Source organism: Ixodes scapularis, unplaced genomic scaffold (assembly GCF_016920785.2).
Source record: "Ixodes scapularis isolate PalLabHiFi unplaced genomic scaffold, ASM1692078v2 PGA_scaffold0__279_contigs__length_252992795, whole genome shotgun sequence".
Lineage (NCBI taxonomy): Eukaryota > Metazoa > Arthropoda > Arachnida > Ixodida > Ixodidae > Ixodes > Ixodes scapularis.
This window is the reverse complement of record NW_024609835.1, coordinates 242,157,714-242,180,003: the sequence shown is the minus strand read 5'-3', so window position 1 is coordinate 242,180,003 and position 22,290 is coordinate 242,157,714. Positions and strand designations below refer to the sequence as shown.

Below are 22,290 nucleotides of genomic sequence, written 5' to 3'. Positions count from 1 at the left end.
ATGAATACGTTTATTTTTGTTTTAATTTTGATAGGGCCCAAAATTTTTCCCTTCAAGCACGCATTAGTTAGTGTGTCTTGTTTGTGTTCCTTTGGAATAACGCAAAAGTAATCAAGTAACGAAGTAATTAATCGATTACTTTTTACGGGGAGTAATTTGTAACGGTAATCCATTATTTTTTAGGCCAAGTAATTGTAACTGTAATTAACTACTTTTTTGAAGTAACGGGCACAAGTCTGCATTTGAGCCACCGATATCGTGGTGACTGATATATACAGTCTGTCTTTTGTGTAATTTCTAAGCAGTGTGACACCGGCTTAAAGGTACTCCTAGTAAAATCAAACACCGCAATATGACCGTCAAGAATTGCGTAATAAATATAAAACAAATATTAAAAGGACAGCACGAACCTCGTGCTCAAGATTCATAAGCTATGTCAAACAACGTGCGGAAATAAATAATAAAAAAGTGCAGCATGATTCCTTTTATTTAGGGAAGCCTAAATTTTTTTATGCACTGTAGGGTTCGGTGCTACTGCTCACCCGCAAGAAGGACCAACGAGGCGGATCTCCGAAAAAACACACCTTTACTTTCTGGTGGCAGCCAACCGACCGCCGAGCCCCGAGCCTCGAGCGTGGGTCGCGCGCACGTTGCGCGCCGGGCGCGGAGCACAGGTTCTTTTGCCCGATGATGGGCCGCAAATCCCACAGTACAAAGCATGTTTTTTTTTTTTTTTTTTTTTTTTTTTTAAGCTTTATACGCGCTAGAGATTGCAGTCAACTATATCAGAAGGCGCGCTTGTAGCGCTAGCCGCCACATGTCCGAAGTGTCCGAATGAATATCTCAAATTAAATAAACATCACAACTTGTCTACGTACTTCCCCAAAGCAGCTGTTCACCGTTCTACCACAAGACACAAAAAATCTGTAAGCAGAAACGGCAGTAACTCGACGTAACACGACTTTCTCTTGGACTCTGCTCTATGGCGCCATGCTGAAACCACTGAAACGGCGAATTCGATGCCTGGGTTGAGTGCGCCTCCACACGGAGAGACGCCGCCTCCTCTTCTTTCTCCGCTTACTTTGGCTTGTTTGGCTTACTCCCTCTCCGCTGGAATGGGACGGCTCAGGGTATAAAATCATCATAACCTTCGAAATCCCGAAGCGCGCGTAGCGGCGCGCGCGAAGGCTTCGCGCGCTTTGGGATCTCGGAGACCATAAAATCATACTTTTTTATTTTTAGGCTAGATGGCGCAAGATACCGCCTGTTATAACGTATGTGGCTCTGATTAGCATCCATCCATCCATACAGCCCAGCAGCAAGATGGCGGATAAGGAAGTAGCAGAAATAGCCAGGCAGCCGAAATAGCGGAGCCCGGAGGTATTTTCTTCCGAAAGAATGATTGACACATCAAACTATGCCAGTCCCAGTCGTAAAATCGAGGAGTTAAAGCCGGTGTCGCCAAATGGTCAACCAGAAAACGAATGCGAAAATACAGGACGAAGCACGAGTAAGTTTCTCAACGAACAGTGCGTAAGAAACAGGGCGCAAGTGAGCTGCTGGTGTATACTGAACATGACTGAGGAAATAAGAAAATTGACATCAAGAGAAGAGAAGGAAAACGTCTCTCGAAGTCAGCTTTATTGTTTCCTCAGTACCGGGTAGTTTCACAATGTCAAGTTACTTGCAGGACTTTTGCCGGGGCATCTTTTCGCCCGTGATTCGGAGAGTCCTAGACTAGATACCCTTATCTATGTCTTATCTCCGATGCTTGAAATAAAACGATGTGATTATTCCGTTGGATTATTTTTCATAAGGACTTGCCTCGCTCGCTTACTTTCCATGACTTTGCAATTGTTTTGAGCGCGTCTTGCCCATGGCGGACGCTAATTGCGGATCTCCGTTTTCATTCGATTACCGGATGAGTCGTTTATCAATGATTAAACCGCCAAGAGAGTGAAAGGCCAGCCCGGCACTTTGCACGTGGCTCATAATTTGCAAGATGCACGCAGCAGTTACGTAGAGCAAGAAGGTGGTTTCTTTTCACATGTGGCACATTGTGGCTTGGAGTGGGCTTCGTGACCTTGGGATCATATGAGTGTTTGCACAGTGTTGGAGTCCACATGGACTCGGTGAGGCGATATCAGCAGCGCTGTAACCCTTTTGCAAACGATGTTACCTCGCGTTTCCTCATCACCTGGGTGCCCATTGGAATTCTCTGGGGTGCCCTCAAAGCGTTTCTGAATGTGTATTTGAGCGACATGCCGCTTGTCTTCAATTGCAGGTGCTTCGCTTTATGAATACCTCTATGGGGAGCTGCGAAGAGGGTATTACTTAGAAAATGACGAGCAGCGTTACGAAGATAGGAGAGAAAAGTTTTACATATTCTTCAAAATTCCCAGAGAATTAGAAAAGGTGCGTCTTTTTCTGTTTTGGTTTTTTGGGGGTTTGTTTAATAGCACCTTTTCAAAAGTCCATCAAGCAACATTGACGGTCACCGTTGCTTGCTCATGAAGCGCATGATGGGATCTGAGTTCTTGCTGAGTGCTGATACAGCGCTCGTTTTCAGTACATACATGTGAGCAAGCAATGGCGGATAGGTGTCAGCGCGGACTTTTAAAGAGGGTCTATTGCAACACACGGGGAGCGTGTCGGCATCTGTGATCGCTTCTGGCACAGTTAATGTTGTGGCATGCATGATTTGGAAAACGAGAGTTGCTGCAATTGGTTCTTTCCGCTTGCCAATTCCTTCTGTACATTTTACATTTTTTCTCGTGCTAAGCACGTGAGAATGTGCTTACATTCGAGCATATGCAGCTTACTGGCTGAAATGATGTCTTCATAGTGTTGATATCGCGCATGGGTCATACAGTGCTCAACGAGTTGAAATGGACCAGTGGAGCGGATAGTCTCACTCTAAGAGTGTGCAGTTACTCAGACGTTTAGAGCTACTCTAGCCTAGAGTAACATAAAGGCTCCACCATTTTGTCAATTGGGTGATCGCTAGAGTGTACCTGCGCAGGGCCACGCGCTCTACTGGTCTATTTCGCTTTGTTGAGCAATGCATGCATAGCTGATGTACGTTACAAGAGATGCCGTTGATGCGCGACTGAATTTGTTCCCCTCGTCAAGAGCAAGTGAGAGTGGCTCGGATAAGACGTCTCATGAAGGGTGCTTCTAAGTGGTATCTAAATTGATGGATATACATGCATTAACTATGTATCTGGTTATGAAATATGCACGCTTGCATGTGAGCATTTGTTTACGGACACTTCACTCATTTGGGCGTATCAAGTAATTAATGAGCAGAATGTTAGGGCGCAAGTGAGCTGGTGTATATTAAACATTTTAGTGAAAAACCCGACACTGAGGTAATGACAAAGACATTCTCCTTCTCTTCCTTGTCGTCGTCTGTCATTACCTCAGTCTTGGGTTTTTCACTAATATATCAAGCAATTAGCTTAAAATATCGAGTGTCTAAGGATGAAAATGGTGACAGCAGTGATTTTCTAACAAGTAGCATTCTGGAAACAAGCAGCATCTTAAAATTGCTCCCAAGCCTCTCTGATGAAAAGAACTTATTCAGTGGTAGCATGCATATTGAGGTTTGCAAAGTTCATATTTGGTACTGTACACTGTTTCTGCTTAAGTCCAGACGCCGCCGCCGCTATGAGCTAGTGGGACCAACCAAACTGTCAAAAGCGCAAGTCCCTGGTTCTTTTCTGTTTATGATTGCTTCAGCAATGATAGAACATGTACAGAAACATGACGAACACAATGATGGTGCACTTTTCACACTCTGATCAGTCCCATCAGCTCATAGTGTCGACTAGGTCTAGACTTAAAGTTTAGTATCTTCTGAATGAGATTGGATCGACTCGTAGAGGTCCAATTCGTCGTAGCCCAGTTTGCAGAGAGGGCAACCTTTCGAAGGGTCATTCGCCAACCAGCGTAAAATAGTTAAAATAGTTTGCGGAGAAAAGTTTGTTTTTATTAATGTTGTCTTTCTCCTTTTTAGATATCTTGACCTCAAGTTTGTGTTTCTTTGTTTTTTTTTATTGCATCATGTACAAAGCATCTGTCAGAGCAAAGCCTCCTATCTAAAATGCAAAAATTAGTGCAAGACGTTTGACCTTGAGTCATTCAAATATGGGCTGGTACTTGGATGATTCAAGGGTTCGCCTAACAGGGATCACTGGATGGCTTCTCCACAGATACTTAAAGGGAAGATAGGGCACTTCTACCTTTGAGAAAAAACGCTTGAATTGCGTTCATTTGGCCTTTAGAATAACAGATATCAAAATCATATTTCAATGCCACGCACCGGAGAGCCATACGAGCAATTTGAAAATAGGGCTGAAGCCCCGCCTCCCTAGCATTGGCAAGCCAAAAGATCCGTCGATGACGTCACGGACAGCGACTATCTTTCGCGTTTTTCTCGCGTTTACAAACACTTGCGCGGCAAATGGTTTTGTTATTCGGGTTCACGAGGGAAAAATACGCTAGAATTCACTTCTAGCTCATTTTTTTCAAGAAGCTCCGTAGCTTCCCTTTAACATAATCTAATATTATTCTCACTCTTATTCATTATGCTGGCTAGTGGCATAGGCGGGGGGGGATTTAAGGAAAAGAATTTCTGGCTACACCACTGGCCATTAAGTTATCTAAAGAAAGAGAGGAGCAAATATACTCGTTTAATTTGTTTTATTTGAGATACCGCTAGCCTTTTGGCAGGCCCAAGCAGGGTACAAACAATTTAAAAAAAATGGCACTGTGTGCGCAGCATAAATTAAAAATACATAATGACACCACATGAAACGCATGTAATAACAGATCATGAGTGGAGATATTCAGTACAAGGATATAAAAATGCCATAGCTATGCAAAGTCACAACACTCGCTCGAATAAACGAGGCTTAATTTTGTACTACATATAAAAAAGAGTTTAGATCATGGAAGTGCTTAGTCAGGCTATAGGCCAACAACTGCGATTCAGTAATAGACCGATCTCACCGGCCAGTTTGACTACGCCACCGCTGCCGCAATGCATTGTGGGAACTTTAGTCTTTCTGCACATGCGACAACCTCGCTGGTGCTCTGCGTGTGTAGAGCACGAGACGGCACGAACCCTCGCATGCACGGCCGTCTGCCTCCTGTGAACTAAAGTTATGGCGGCGTCACGCATGCGTCAAACGCTTAGTAAGATCGGTTTTTGGGACTGTTTCTTCCGGTAGTGAATTCCAGTCTTCTATGGTTTGAAAGAAATATGGATATTTGAATGTGTCATTATTGCTGAAACGGTCCTACAATTTTAGTCGGGTTACCTCGACCTGAGTGGCTGTTTGATGTTTTTAAATATTGATCCGAATTTATTTTGAGGTAACCGGGGTATAGCTGATGCGTAAAGTTTATTTGGGCAATTTTTGGTTTCATTTCCTATGTTTGCAACTCACATATTTTAAGCAAGACGGTCACACACTTTCCATGTGTCTATATTTTGAGAAAATGAATTGTGGGAGACCCAATTTTTGATTTTACTGGTTGCATTTGAAAAGCATTCTTGGTGGGGATCTTACTCGAGGCTTGCATATCCCAATGAAGGTCGAATTAGGGTCTTATAAGCAGCTAATTTACATTCTAGCGTTGAGTGTTTTTAAATTTCTCTTTTAGAAACCTAACTTTTGACAAGCCGTGTTGCAGATATAATTGACACATGTGTCCCATTTTAAGTCCCATGATATTACAACTCCAAGATATTTAACTGTGTCCTTTTCATTGAGGGAAATGTTGAAATTTCCTAAGTAAAATCAAGAACTTCCTTTTCGTTTGTGATCATTATAGTAAGCGATTTATCATGATTAATCTTTATACCCCAGTCAAGGCATTAGCATGAAACAGGCAGTAACGATGCATTCAGTTTTCCTCACTCTTTTCAGCTATTTAGTATACAGTACATGACACAGTCATCCATGAGGTTAAGGTGAGACAAAAATATGGAGCGGGATAAAGTGTTATATTTTATGAAAAATAATACGACATAGAGGTGATAGGGAGTTTTATCCTTGCATTTCTTATATTGCCTCGTGCATGATCAAGAAGATACGCTTTTTCTTTCATCTAGGAGATCTGCATACACTCTTACCCCAAGCGTAAACGATATGGAGGCCAGAATGACGTCTAGTCAGTCTCGCCCTAGCTCTTTCCCAAACATTCCATGTCGAATATTCGAGATGACGAGGAGAGTAAACAAAGAGCCAAGCGCCATACAGGGGCGGATCCAAGGGGGGGGCTGACGGGGGCGGCCGCCCCTTCCCCCAAACAAAATTGACCTCCCCCCCTCCCCCCTTCTCAGAGGGCAATTTGACAGGGGTGCATTCCCCGGTGCGCACGAAAGAATGGGAGAATATTGTCCTTACAAATTTTTTGCCCCCCCCCCTCCCCCCCCCCGCCCCATATTGGAGTTCTGGATCCGCCCCTGGCGCCATATTGCCGATTCATTCGCTGATTCTCTCTCGCGATAGCCAGCTGTTACGACAACATACCATTGCTTGCTGCTACTTTTTCGACGCATGTTCTTTTTTTCATTTCTGGTACAAGTTTACTGCCATTAAAGCTTTAGTTCATTTTGTTGTCTCCTGCCTCATTGTCTGTCCTTTGTGACATTATCAATAGGGGTTTAGTGGACGCATATGGGAGTTCTTGCCGTCACTTTGAGGCGAGGATTCAGCACCCCTCGCACAGTTTGCAGCATATTTAAAATAGTGGAGCACTAATATGCTTTTGTGTTTGAATATGGAGGCTAAGTTCATGTTGAAAAAAAGGGTGATGAAAAGACCTCTTTAACAAACTCTCCTTCGACGAGTTGCCCTATTACGAACTGGCCAATTCAATGAATTGCCCTTCGACAAGTTGTCATTTAACGGGTCGGGTTTCGACGAGTTTGCCTAGACCTCTTCTGAATGCAGGTTGTAATTTTAGTTAACAATTTTACAAAGAAGCAAAATGTTACTTTCTTGATCTTTGGTTATGTTACAGAGTTTTTTTCCTTTATTCTCCAAGGTTGCAGGTGCAACCTTCCAGCACTAGAAATTGCCCACTCTTGTCTCTTTACAAAATGTGCATGCCATTTGGGAAAGGGGAGCCTCTCGCACCAGGGTTAAGGAAGCCCAGTTTGTTCCGTGAATTTCTGTTTGGAAAAGTGCCAAAATTTGTACTTGCCAATTTGTCACAAAACAAAAATCCCAACAAAAAACAAAAACTTGCTCGTGATACCTCTTTTTTCGAGTAGGAATTGGGTCGTCATGCACATCCTAGAACTCTATAATATACTGAAACGAGGGTTCCACCATTAGCATGTGCTCTAGCATGCAAGTTGTAGATTTGGGTTTCATTTTGCCATTTTCTAAAAGTGTCTCGAAGTGAATGGACGTTTTTCTGTATTTTAAGAATCCTCCACCCTCGTTCTCAATGGGTAGTAAAGGAAAGAGAATGTTTTGACAATGTTCTGTATTTGAGGTACTGGTTTGTATTTCGTAGTACCAGCTCACAAGGCGACTTAACTCTCCCATCGGCTGAGCTTCCTCTCTAGCCTCGGTCCAGTGCGAAGATGCTCGAGCATGTTTTCCGACTGACGGCGGGTCTCTGGAGCTCACAGGATCGAGGTGTGGAAGGTGGGCACTGAAGCCAGCCATTGTTGCCTTCCAGTTCATGCTGTATGGATTCTTCCAGTGTGCGGATGCTTTCCTCTTTGTGTTCACGCTACTCCCCCTGAGGTTCATGCTTGCTCTCTGGTTCCTGCTGGTCTACGCGCTCAAGACCCTGTCGAGGTGAGCGCACTAACTGCAATGCCTGCTGCGCAAAGTGACCGTCGCCCCGGTGAAGCTCGCCGGTTGGCGGTCACGGCGGTTGGAGGTTGGCGGGGCTCTCGATCTGTACGTTGTGACAACCTAGTGACCTTTTTCGATTTACGAGAAATTGCAAAGGCAGTAGGAAGAAGAAGAATCGGCTCCTCAGACCTGTTGGCAAGCATTGCAACTGTTTGCAGTAATGCATTCCCCATGCGGTAGGCAAGGAATTTGAGCATTGTTGATACTCATCGCAGGCTACCCGAATACAGGGTGTCTTCTTTTAAGCTTCACAGATTTGTTTAAAAAGAGCCGTGAAAGCTACTCTTGTGTGGTTTGTGCGGGAGAGTTATACTGCCAGGGGGACATACAGGGGGCTAGTCGTAACGATCAGTTGGCTAATTAGGTCAAATTTGTTAATTAGCTTTTCACTTAGTGAAGAATAGACATAGGGTTCCAATTAGAAACTTAGTGAGGGTCAGTCAAAATCACTAGATCAAATTTTTTTTTAGAAAGATACAAGGTGGGGGCAGCATTTTACGGCATTCTTAAGAACTTGTGGTTTGGATGCATTTATAGGTTTTGGTTTCCAATCGGAACACATCTTTGTGCCAGCGGTCCTGCTCCCTGGTAATCGCAGCACGAAGCCACCGCCTCGCCCCCCTCGTAGGACTACGGTGCCTAAAACGGGTCTTCGACTGGTGTGTTTACCGGGTCCAAAAAAGTGGTCCCTCGATTTCCGCCTGATGACATCATAGAAGTGTCAGGCTGTCGCCGATCGCGGCCCTGGTGGTGTCTCAGCAGCTGTAGTGGATATGGTAGACGCCTGTTCTGCTGCAGGTCGCTCCCCTCTGTGACAGTCTACGGAAGCTACAGCAGTTGGAAGTTGAAACGCCGTGACGACAGCGACACTTGCGGTCGCTCGCGCTTTTCGCCAGCATTTCTACGGCCAACCTCCAGGATCGCAACAGTCAACAGCATGACACTCCAGCTTCTGTGACGTCATTTGTTGCCACTTGGAAACCACTTTTGATGTATGGGCAGCATAGGACGCTAAACACATCAGTCGGAGACGCGTTCCAGGCACCATAGTAGGACGGAAGGAAGTATTGCGCACGTGCGTTGCGCGTCTCAGCCTCTGGGGGGCAGGACCGCAGGCAGGCACTTCAATAATAAACCAAAACCTAGAAACATGTCCAAATCGAGTGTTTTTACAGAACGCCGTAAAATGCTGCCTCTGCATTATATCTGTCTGAAAATAGTTGATTTAGCGGTTTTGGATGACTCTGAGCAAGTTTCTGATTGGAATTGATGTCTGTTTTTACTGATTAAAAGTTAACTAACAAATCTTACCTAATTACCGACTGATTATACGATTAGCCCTCTGTATTGTGTTCCCTTGGCCGTATAACTCACCTGCACAAACCACAAAAGCATAGTTATCGCGGGTCTTTTTAAACAAATCTGTAAGCTTAAAAAAAAAAAACCTTGTATAGTTGTGTTTTATTAATACAGAGATTTCCATTCCCCCCAAACATTTTCTGTAATAACAGAACAAAAATGCACATATTCACCCAATTCATCCCTACAAATTTCGTCTATATATGTAGTATGGTATCCACATTAACTCCTTAAAAGGGGCACTGATACCCCAAAGGTCGTATTTTTTTTATTGTCTAAAACAATGCAAATTGTAGTCAGACAGACACAAAAAAAAAAAATGAATCTTAAAAAAAAAAAAAAATTTTCCATTGTGCACGCACGCATTTTTTTTTTTTTTTTTTTGCCGTTTTTCTTTACCACTTTTTGCCTCCTCACTACTTTGGATTCGTGACATCAAAAATCATGAAATTTAGAAGCTTTGTAGGCGACATTTCTATAACAGTTAATAGCGGCAATCTTAAAACATGTTTTTTAACGCAATTGCGAACGCACTACGGCCCTTCTTTTTGAAATACAAAAAAATCAAAGTCGGTGTGATGTCGCCTCCTGGATTTGTACCCTCCCTCGGAAAACTTGGTGGCGCTCGAGCAGAGGATGACCGGTGAGTCGGGGAACTGGACGAAGAAACCGGTTTTTCACTTTCTGCCGGCGCTCTTCTGTTCCGCTCCTCACCTCCTCGCTTCGGGTCGCTGTGGCAACGGTGCTTTGCTTTGTAGCATGGAGCGGAGGTGCGAAAGAAAGTCGACCCGCAGGAGATCGCAAAATTTGACGTTGCTGACTGGCGCGGATCGCGCGGGAACTTCAAACTCGGCATTTGGAAATTGTTTTTTTTACTACAAATACTGAATCCCCAAGTTTCGAATTCTGAGGATAATGTCCCGGCATCGTTTTCAATTGTTTCCGATAATAAAAAAAAAAATGATTTTGATATGTCAGCGCCTTTTTAAGAGTTTTAAGTTTGGGGGTAATTTTTGATCCTCAACTGCCTGTCTTCAAAATTACATTTGTTGCTTCGAAGTCAAGTTTCAAGCCATAAACAAAACGTGAGCAAAATTGTAAAAAATTCGGGGCTGCCATCTGTTGGCAGAGCTTCAAACTAAGCCATGAGCAAGCGTGGTTCGTCTAAAACGGTTGAGTGCATGAATTAGGGAAAGCAGACAAGCCATACCCGTACTGAACGGTTTGGGGACGGCTCCACGTTGACGAGCTAGGCTCGTCCAAAACGATTAAGGGGTAAATGGGGTCCATAATAACAAGGTCTTTCTTAATGACTCGTGACATTATTTGCTGGTGGTTGCATCGATTTGTTCTCTTTATGCTGTAGAATCTCTAGAGAAGCGAGTTTTCTCAATAAGTATTTTTGCTATCTACCGAGTTCCTGTACAACAACTGCAAGCTTGCACTATTTTTCTCGACTACTAAGTACTACATTCCTGTTTTGCATTGACTTGATGTGGAACCCAGAGTTTGTTTCACCTGAAACCCCTTTGCGGCTTGAGCATCTTTCTTTGGAGTATCTCCAGTGCCTGCCTTGCATTTTCGGTTGTGGTAACCTCGTGGTCTCCGAGGGGCATTGAGAGGTTGTGGGCCAAGGACAGACATTTCTGCCGTGCTTGCTTCTCTTGAGGCCCGACAATTGTGCCTGTCCGTACCAGCGTCTTCCTGAACGCCCGGGGCACTGCTCCCAGCCGGGTGCTTCAGCCAGCAGAGATCTGCGACCTCCTCAAGGGCATCATTCTCGTCGCCGTCTGCTTCCTGGTCAGCTACGTGGACACTTCCATGCTGTACCACATTGTCAAGAGTCAGTCCGTCATCAAGCTGTACATCTTCTTCAACATGCTGGAGGTGAGTTCTGCAGGGACGGCATCTGCCAACAGGGAATATACATACAGTCTAAGCTCATGACAACAGACCTGGTTACAACTGGATGTAACATACCGATTTGGGAAATTTGGTTGGTTTTCCTCTACATACTATTGACTCAATTTTATATCTGCATACAACATTACTCCTCTTTCAACAGACCGAAATCTCGTTCAAAATCAAGGTCTGTTGTAACGAGCTTAGACTGTACCTAGCAAACTTGCAATGATTAGGAAATCTGCGCTATGCATTACGAGAGTCAGGAGGGAAAGTTTGCCATAGTCGTTGCTTTTGTTTACCCGTGTGTGTTTATAATTTCGTTTTGCTTCTAATCTACCTAAATGTATTTTTGTACCGTGTATAGTAATGTAGCATATCTAGATACTAACTACATCTTTTCTCCAGCTCAGCATGGTTTTCGAAAGGGTCTTTCGTGCGTGACTCAGCTTGTTGAACTTTACCATGATCTTGTTACAACAACTGAGAGTGGAAGTGAAATGCATGCTATTTTCCTTGACTTCCGGAAGACTTTTGATTCTGTGCCCCACCCTTTGTAAACTGCACTCTTTGGGCCTTGATAACAGCGTCTACCAATGGATAGAAAATGATCTTTTTGAAAGAAAGCAATGCGTAGTCATTAACGGTGCGAAACCTAATTTTCTTGCTGTGACATCTGGCGTTCCGCAGGGGTCAGTCTTGGGGCCTCTTTTATTCAATACCTACATAGCTGTAGGTATTGACTTGCCTGTGAGGCTGTTCACAGACGATTGCGTTTTATATCGTAGAGTAGAACATTTACGTGATTCTGCACTTTTACAATCTGATTTAGATAAAATATCCAGTTGGTGCCAGACATGTGAATTAAGTCTCAATGCTGACAAGGGTGTCCACGTCACTTTCGGGAAAAAACGCCACAGCACCTTATCTTATTACTCTATTAATTATCGACATTTACATAGACACACGCATGTGAAGTATCTTGGAGTCATTTTATCGAGCAATCTTTCTTTTAATGGTCACGTAATACGGTCTGTACCAAAGGATGGTAGAATGCTAAATTTTATTAACAGAAATATACGCAGTGCTCCCAACAAGCTAAAAGAAACTGCTTACTGCTGCTTGGTAAGACTGATGCTTGAATATGCGTGTTTTCTGTGGGACCCGCACCAAGCGTACCTTGCCATTTAAATAGAAAAAATTCAAAACCGTACTGCAAGGTTTGTATCGGGAAAGTACAAAAGAACATCCAGTGTGGCAGAAATTAAATGTGAGATCAATTGGCAACTATTGGATTTAAGGAGAAAAAAATTTTGTCTAAATTTTTTATTTTCTATATTTAGTAACTTAACTAGAATTGATAAGTGTAAATATCTTGAATTAGCAAACTATATTTCAACCAGAATAGATCATTGTAACAAGATCTAAGAAATATTTTGCCGAACTGATTATAAAAAATACTCATTTTTCCCTCCCACAATAATGGACTGGAATTCATTGCCTGCATCAGCATTTATTACAGATGACGTAGGATTTTTTTTTTCAGTATCCTAAATTTTTTTAACATTCGAGAGTTTGTGTGTGTTCTTTTATTTAACAGTATTGTATTTTTGACATTGCATTTGTTTTATTTTATGTTTCCCTGCTATAATGCTTCGGCGCTGCAGGTTGTTTCTGTAAATAAATAAAAGAAATAATAAAAAATAAATAAAAAGTTAATTGCAAAATGTAAGGCACATCGCTGGTATAAGTATTTTTTTCACTGAATGTGCTTCAATGCATAGCACAGAGCTGTGCATGGAAGTTTACTAGTTCAAACCGGAGAAACATTTTAGTGCTTGAGTATCGAGCTAGTGTGGAAGTTTAGGTACTTCAGGTATTCCTTGGCTTGCGGGAACGCTGCTTGAGAGCCCCTTCATTAAAATAAATCAGACATAACTGAAACCTATTTTTACTATAAAAAAAACAAAAAACTACACCGAAAATGTTTGAGATTAACAAACAGCAGAGTTGAAAGGACACTAACGCCCTCCAAAAAATTTATTATTTTTTGCCAGGCGATTTAATACGGTGTCCAAAGACTACACAATCAATATTTTGCTGCAGAGTCGCTTACATTTTTAATAAAGGAAAAAAATGCAACTGCTCAAATCCCAAACATGAGCACGGAACGGTGTTAATGGTCGCGACATGTAGACTGGGGTGGAGGAATAAATGTAGAGGAAAGATTCGCCGGAAGTCACGTAGCTACACCTAACCGCATCTTTTTTTCTTCTTTGTTTTCTTCCTCTGTTTTATTTGGCCGTGCAAAGCAGATGACAGTTTTAACATTGTAATGTTCAAGCGCACCAGGGTGAACTCCTCGTTTGCAGTAACGCAGCCAGTTGACAGTAGATCTGAAAGTTTGCTGCCAATTTCCCTGCTGCAAAGGTACTCCCCAGGCTCGGAGTTGGGCGGCTCCATGCATTGGCCACATTTGCACCTAGTATACAGCTTTCGAAGAAACACTCGACCCTAGGGACAACAAACCGTTTTCGAGCCCAGTCACTGGGTTTGAGGCTAGACTCTCACCGGCGTCCCTGCTTACCCTAAACGAGTGGACTGTGATTTCGACGGGCGAAGCCTGCGTAGGCGCAGTTTCAAACACTGCTGGCGGCTAGATTCTCGTATTTTCCCACTGTATTTTGTGTTTTATGGTGCATGTATTTTCCCGAGAACATGGAGAAAGCATTGTACCACATTTCAAAAATCAAAAAATCAAAAAAAAAAAAAAGAGAAAAAGAAACTAAACTATTTTTGTTGGGTATGCGTGCAACAGAATAAATGCGACTGGAATGTTAGTGCCGTTTTTTTTCTTTTTTACGATAAGTTTCGACGGCGCCACCCGATGAACCGCGTGTCAAACAACAAAGCACTTGGCTGTCGAAAATAATTTGCAGCAGAAGATAACTGAAAAGTATTCATTTTTCACGCTCACAAATAATGTGTTTACCGATGGACAGGCCACGGACATACAATTTAACAAGTTTTAACATTCAAACAATATCTTGTATGTACCACACGATGCAGCATTATCCGAGAAGAATTTATTTGAGACAGATCTCAAATAACACAGTCACAGTCGACGACAATCACATCTTGACGATCGGACAGAATCCCAGATGACTTCGTTTTGGGGAACATTTTGGGGAGAACTTCTTTTTTTCACGACAGCACCAAGGCAAAGGAACGAACGCGACTGACCCGTTTCCCACCACAACCCAGAAAACTATTTTTGGAGATGACTGGTCATTCTACGCGGATTATCTCTGGAAGGGGGGAGAACAATGTTCACAAAATCGCGTCGAAGGCTGTTCGACATCCTTCACCCCCTTCGTTTCCCATGAATGTAAAGCTGAACAGCTTGAATGGCAGGCACTCACCAGCCTTATTTCTCACAATGGAAGATAACACAAAATAGGTACGCAGCACGTATAAAAAAAAAAAAAGATTAAGTGGAAACTTTCAAGAGGGGCGAGAAAACGTTGATTGTAAAACCGCAAAAATGTGGGTAGAGAACCGCGCTGAGCAGGTCTTCGCAGTCCAATAGAGTGGCAAAAAATTTCTAGGTAATAGAGGGTGCGAGAGTTGCACCAGCCGCATCAGCATCAGCAACATGGCGGCGGCCTAGGAGCGTTTTTTGGAAAGGTGTATATTCACCACCAAGTGCACAGTTTGTGCTTGATGTTTGTGCATTTTTCAAGCCCTTACCAATTTGTGTTCGTAAGACGAGCAGTGTCTTCAGCCAGGAGAATGGGCGACGACTCAGCGGCGCCTTCGTGTGAAGGTAATCGGGCGTGTCGTACGGAATAAATTCGAATTGTTTTGATCGGTAAAAAATTTATCTTTCGGAGTGAGATAGATTTGCTGCTACTGCAAACGACAGTTCTGAAGTAGACATCTTACGCCCGTCGTCCTCTGCCGTCGCTTCGTCCAGCCGTCTGGGCCGTGACCTTGCGGTACGGTGCCATGTTGAGATTGCACAGAGTACTTTCGGCATACTGTGCAACTTTTTTTTTTTTCCCGATCTATTCGCAGCTTTTTAGAATCCATAAAAACGGGTTTCATATTTCGTTTTATTTTTAATATTTAGTGTGTGCCTTCGATGACCCACAACATTATTATATTTGGTGTGCGTGTCTGAACATGTGTGACCGTGGAGAAGTGAGTGAGCGAGACTCAAACCGACCGGTTTGCAGGAGGGAAGGAAACAAATTTTGAGCTGCAAGTTGTGTTTTGGGTAGCTGGGTTGTCCTACGTTATGTACAAATAAAAACCTTGGCGAGCAGGAATACGCTGTCAGTGTCCCTTTAAGTTGAGCATGATACCTAAAAGAAGTGCAAGTGGATAGGTCAGCACAGCACCTTAGATACTAATGTTGAAAGACAAAAATTAGGGGGAAAAACAATTTAAACTTTTTTTTTATCTACAAGTCACCAACAACACATTTCGTTGTTACTGCACTCAGAGAGAGCCCATGTACCGAGTTTTTTCTCTTCAAAGTTGCATTATTGGATGTTTGCATGTTTTGAAAACCCGACTTTTTCGCAATAAGTTTTTCATTGCAATCCACATTTTTTTAAAGGAGTGTACCAAGACTAAGATTTCTAAAAATGTTAGCAATAACATTTCATAATTTGAAATAAAACTTTGATGACTCATTTATTTAGTAAAAAGATTTCAACATGTGATAACCTAAGAGTGATGCTAAATTGATGTGGATGAACCTCCTCTTGGTAAAGCATGCAGATGCACAGTGCTCGCCAAACCCTGCGGAACACACAAATGTCTCATCTCATGGGAGCTTCATCCTTCCGGCAGTTGAACAACTGCTTCACCATGTAGCGCCCCGTAAAACAATCCAAGCAGGGAAGGCCACCTGCTCGAGCCCCGGCTTGAACCGGGGACAATGAAGAAAGTTTGCCTGCCGAATGATCTATGCTTTGGGCTACCTCCTCGCACCTCGATGCATAGGCAGCTGCTGAAAACAGATTGTCTCTGGTTTAGCTGCGATTTTGGCCTGGACTGAGGGGCCTACCCTGCTCGAGCTGTTCCCTTGAGCGTCATGCAGCGCTCCTTCAGCTGCTGCCAGGACAGCGCTCCCATGAGATCAGACATAATTTGTACATTGCATGTAAGTTGTGCGAGCACTGTATTTTGTGCCATGGGTTGTTGACGGGAGTACTTAAAGGAAGGCGGATGAAATGTTTGTATTAAGTCACAATTTTTTAGAAAGTTATAATAGATTGGGTCAGCATAAGCTGATATTTGCGCTTAGTCAAAGAAATTTTAGTAGGTGCAAGAATCGAATATAAGCTAAATGAGAAATGGCAAAAAATTCTTGAAGAGCAGTGTCTCCTCTTACAGAGTTTGGAGATGTTTTTGATGCATGTTTAGAATGCAAAGGATAGTCTCTAATTCTCAGTGCACATTGTCTAGGTGGCAGACAAGCTGTTCTCGTCCTTTGGACAGGACATCCTAGATGCCCTTTTCTGGACTGCCACCGAGCCACGGGGCAAGAAACGCGAGCACTTGGGCGTGCTGCCTCACTTGGCTCTCGCTGTCGGCTACGTCTGTATCCTTTCTGCTGTCACAGCTGTGGGAAATTGCAGTTGGGCCCTTATTTTCGTGCTTGTGTGATGCACTGTGTTCAGGTGGCTACAAGGCTTACCTCTGGCACTGCCTGATGAGTGGCTACGGAAGCATACTGATGGGCGTCTTTTGAGAGTCGACTGGCCGAGTGTCTTGGCAGCCTGTGGAGCGAAAAGTCTCGCTCCACAGACCGGGATCCCGGGCTCACCGTCTACCCGTGTCGACCTGGACTAGTGTCGTACCAATGTGTGCCCGTGCGTCACTGCTGTGTGTGGGCAGTTATACATTCAAATCTCGTTCATTCAAACTCTATTAATTCAAACTTGCGGATAATTCAAACTAACATGCAGGTCCCATCCTACGCGTCTCTATGGGAGGAAACTCCCGCTAATTCAAACTTTGCCTTATTCAAGCCATTTTTCAGTCCCCCTCGAGTTTGAATGAATGAGATTCGACTGTACCGCACCTGTTAAATGTCGCTACGAAAGTAAAAGTCCCAGGGAACGGGACAAGAAAGGCGAGACAAACTAAGTGCTACTATCAACTGAACTTTAATGCGGAAGAACGCTGAAGTGCATATGCCCTCTACTCGCAGCAATGATGCATTCTCTTTGTGTTTGATTCTATCTACGTAGCAGTGCACCAACTAGCCCACCTTTCCATTCTATTGCTAAATGTTGCATCTCCAGTAGAGACATCGGGTACCCTTTGGGGCAGACTGACCTCTAACTGTCTAAACTTCTACACAACAAATTCTATGGGTGTGTTTCAGTCAATGAGCCACAACTTGATTTTAGTGACACAAGAGGCACTACTGTGTTTACTTTTGTCTTGGGAGCAGGAAGCATCTGACCCTTCAATGCGGTTCTCCTCAGGAAAGAGCGAGAACATCATTGCACTCTACCTACATGAAATGATATTGTGAAACTGACGAGCGTAGTGCGGTCGAGGGTTCTTTTTTTCCGCTAAATGCAAGACCAGTTTGTTTTTATTTACTCGTGTCGCTACATATACACGTTAGTGAAAATCTCTTAGTATTTAAGGTCTTGCAAGGCGGAGAACCATCTCACAATTTTGTATTTGTTGTTAGGCCCCTGACAGGTTTTGAATGCCCAGACGTTGACCGAAACACAACTACAAGGTCCCAAATACGAGGGAACATATTTGCCGACCAAAGCCGAGGATTGGCTGCCAATGGCTGCCCTCTTCCTTGTCTGTCAGCGTGATGCAGAATCTGGAATTCATACCGTAAAGTCCCGAGTCATCACCCAAAATTTACACAAAAAGTGTGGGTGTAAGCAAATAATTTCAGGAAAAGCTAGAGTCGAAACCGGTTATAACGAAATTGGAAATCACTTCGCTATATCCGCTATTTCATTATAGCCAACTTCGGTTATTATGAAAAGCAAAAGGGAATGGGAAATAGGGATCGCTTCGCTATAGCCGCTATTTCGTTATAGACGCTTTCAGCGAGTCAGTTAATCGAGCTGCCATCAGTCGGCGCGCCCTTCGCGCGCTTTCCGGGCCGCCATAGCCGACCTTCAGTTTCTCACCGTTGCTCCGCGTTGTGTGCTGCACAGGCCACTACCGGAGCTTATTTTTCGTGTTCTTTTACGTTGCGCGTTAAAGTCTTGTATTTGCTTTAGGCCTTTTCGATATTTAGGACTTTCATTTAATCATTTGATATTTATAATTCGACATTAGCTCTTGTATTTTCTTATTTATGAAATGGAATCGGACAGCGAATGGGTCGACGATACAGAATTTTGAGGCTTCAATGACCATGTAAGTTCATCCCATTCTTACGTTTTTGTCGCTAATAAAGGGCAGTCAACACTATTGCGACATATGTAAATTGCAACTGACACAGTAAGGCTATGACAGTCGTGCTTCTCGCTGCATGTGCGCGCTCGTTTCCGTAAAGCCGACCTGCATGTAAGCGATTGAGCGCGCGACGAGACGAGCGACGGAGATTTCTCACTGTCGCCCGTCGCATCGCCCGGTTTTGGGATTTCTAGAAAACATCGCTCACAGTCTTGGTCGCTTGCTCCGTCGCTTCCATGCAGTTTGCCTCGTCGCGCGACTGACTGAGCGACAGCAATGCGGGTCGCCGTCGCTTATCTGGTTGCTCGCCAAATCGCTTACATGCGGTTTATACTCAATTAATTTTATGCACACACCATTGAACCATTGGCGCATTGATATTAAGTATAAACCGCATGCAAGCGATTCGGCGAGCAACGAGACAAGCGACGGTGACTTGCTTCGCTGTCGCTCGGGCAGTCGCGCGACGAGGCAAACCGCATGGAAGCGACGGGAGCAGGCGACCAAGACGGTGAGCGACATTTTCTAGAAACCCAAAAAACCGAGCGATGCAACAGGCGGCAGTGAGAAATCTTTGTCGCTGACTCTCGTCGTTGTCACCGTCGCTCGTCTCGTCGCACGCTAAATCGCTTACATGAGGCTCAGCTTTACGGAAACGAGCGCACACATGCAGCGATAAGCACGACTGGATAGTAAGTTGAAATTTGCATATGTCGCAATGGTGTTGACTGCCCTTTATTAGCGAGAAAAACATTAGGATGGGATAACTTACATGGTCTCTGAAGCCATAATCTTGTATCGTCGATCCATTCGCTGTCCCATTCCATTCCATAAATAAGAAAATACAAGAGCTATGTTGAAATATAGATATCAAATGAATAAATGAAAGCCCAAATTATCAAAAAGACTTAAAGAAGACACGCAATTTCATCGCGGAACGTAAAATAACGCGAAAACAAAGCTCCGGCAGTGGCCGGTGCAGCACACAACGCGGAGGAACGGCGAGAAACTGAAGGGCGGCTATGGCGGCAGGGTCACGTGACGTCAAGATGGCGGCGCCCATGAAATGTTGCCTTAAAGGGTCTATAACCGACTTCGTTATAACCTGTCTCGACAGTATAAAATGGCTATCTTTTCGAACACATCTAGCATGGCTGCTCAGGAAATACGTGTCAGCTCAAAACTTGAATTAGTTTCATTTTACGCACACAATGCTCGTGACTTCACTATCGCAAAGTCTGTCACTCACATACCCACGACAAATATTTCATCGAACGTTGTTTCATCCAACTCCGTTACATCGAATGCATCATCCAAGCCAGTTCATTGAATGCCAGTTCATTGAATGCCGGCCGTGTCATTGAACGCTGTTTCAATGAAAACCACCTAGTTGAGCAATAGAAATATTTGATCTGGGAAAACATTTTCTTTTAACACTGGAAGGACAGCAGTGCTATAAGAATTATTATAATTTATAAACTTTATTTTCCTACGGTGCGGTGAACTAATAATTAGACATTTCATTCTCTCTGCTACTTCTTTAATTTCTATTTTTTGTTTGTGGTAAGTGATGACTAGTGTTGTTAATTTAGCTGATAACAAACGGGACCACAGACCTGACATTTTATAAATCGTGCAATCATGGGGTGTAGTGGCTAAGGTGCATTCTTTCAGGGGTGTATCCTCGCCCTTGAAGAGCCTAATTCTATTTCAAGCTTTAAGCTGAGCAACAACCTGTCTTCGTGGCATATGAAAAAAAAAAAAAAGAATGTGTCGCTCTCATTTGTTTATTTTTGTAATCGGCGGAATTGTGGACCTGCCGGCTTTTTAACCTGTTCTTAGAGGAGAAGCTACTCTCTTAGGATAGAATGAAAACGCAAGTAAACAGATAAACATAAAATAAAATAGGTGCAGCAAAAAAGAATCTTATTCGTTTCATGCGTGAACAAATAGAGAGGAAACAAAGGGTGTGGTTGAGAACAACCGCTTATCTTACCTGAGAACGGTCAGTCGCATACCTAGTGAAGTGAAGTTCTACGATTCAGTAACCAAAATGTTTGTGAAAACGTTGCCTGGGTTGTAATTCTATTTCTGGGAATTTCACAGCAGCGTGAAAACTCGGAAGTGAGAGTGAAACCTGTTGAAAGCATTGTAATGATCCCAAAATCAGTGATATGAAATTCAATGAAACGGCATTTTACGAAATGTTAACTTATTTGATGAAACGGCGTTTGACGAAAGGAATACCCAGAGCAGGCTCTTGCACAACTTTTTCGTTGGTGTGTTCTCGCGTTCGTCGGTGCACGGTGTGCTTACAACGCAGGTTGAGGCGGCATTGCCGTGTGGCGTGAGCATCACCGCAATACACTGAGCTCAAAATATAATGCTTCCTAAATGTTTGTGCGCAGCATTGGAGCGAGCCTCTATATTTACCCGCCGCCTTTGTCCCAAACGTGGCACGTCCTTACTGAGTGCGGTCACAACATTCTGGTGGAGTGACCGAGTATTTGCAGTGACCTTATATCGGTGGAGACAGGCTCCACGGAGTTGCTTTTAGTTGCGAAAAAAATAAAGCATCTTTGACCTTAGCAAGGTGGTGAGTTGGGCAAGTTGGTTTGCACTGAACAAGGTGATAAAGGGTGCACAGGAGACAAAGACACAGTGGACGAAAACAGACGAGATCTAGAAGGCGTTTATTAGTACGGGCTTGGGGGAGCACTGCGCGAGTCGGCCATCTGGCATCGTCTGAAAAGGTGGTTTCGTGTTTACACGCAAATATGAACAAACGTTTACGCTTGGTTGTTTTGCCGGTACGCTTCTCGTGCCATAAGCACATTTCCCTTTCGATAATTTTCTTTTGTGTTGCATATATTGAGTCGGCACTTGTCCGTTTTCTTCTACTGTCTTTAGAACCGTATTCTTTGACCTTGCCTTTCGCAGTCACATTCCGAGATATCGGATGTTTGTTGACCTCGCGATTTATGGATCGGTTGTTGCTTGCGTTATATCTCCAATTTTTTTATCCTTTTCCGAACAAACTTACTTTTCTTGGTCCGCGGTCGCGACATTCGGGAAGGACGAGTGCCTGCGTATAGCGGTATCTGCTTAGGAGTATTTGTAAGGGTGGGCTATTACTGTGCCTTTTTTTTTTATTAATAGTTTGCCCAACAAGTTGGCTGGGCGATGACTCAGGATCTTGCGGTATGCTGTTCTAAGCCATCCGAGGCTTCATTGAAAAAAAATTAATAAAATCTTTGAAGCATGCTTTTCACGGTGAGCCAAACTAGGAACAAGACGCGGACTTAACAGAAAACATGGTGCACATATATCCGGGAGCAAAGCAACTCGAGACGTCCGGAAACACCGGCGTTGTTCTTCGCGCTCGTCCCCGGGTTGTGGTCGGTTTTTCTCGCGCAATACGCTGCTCTAATAGATGGATAGAGATATTTTCTGGCTCTCCGAGGCCTGTAAGGTTTGATTGGTGGGCGGATCAAAGCACATTTGTGGCAGATTCCTCAACTCTGTTGTTTTTAGTGCTGCACTGCCTGCTTGTGATGCTGCAGGCTACCACGTTAAACGTTGCCATCAACTCGCAAAACAAGGCCCTCCTGACGATCATGATGTCAAACAATGTGAGTCTCGGAGAAGGGCAGCCAGACTGCCAGTGACTTTGGGAGGGGGTGTTCCC

General features: G+C 43.7%; 1 protein-coding gene across 1 annotated transcript in view; it reads left to right on the top strand.

The window, feature by feature from the left end:
• The first annotated feature begins 1,301 nt into the window (after positions 1-1,301).
• LOC8029005 (transmembrane anterior posterior transformation protein 1 homolog) overlaps positions 1,302-22,290 on the top strand; it is a 43,970-nt gene continuing 22,981 nt past the window's right edge. The window contains exons 1-6 of the mRNA XM_029975415.4: positions 1,302-1,510; positions 2,285-2,415; positions 7,705-7,826; positions 10,943-11,132; positions 16,626-16,761; positions 22,137-22,234. Of these exons, the coding sequence (XP_029831275.1) occupies positions 1,399-1,510; positions 2,285-2,415; positions 7,705-7,826; positions 10,943-11,132; positions 16,626-16,761; positions 22,137-22,234 (789 nt within the window). The 5' untranslated portion in view covers positions 1,302-1,398. The remainder of the gene's footprint in view (positions 1,511-2,284; positions 2,416-7,704; positions 7,827-10,942; positions 11,133-16,625; positions 16,762-22,136; positions 22,235-22,290) is intronic.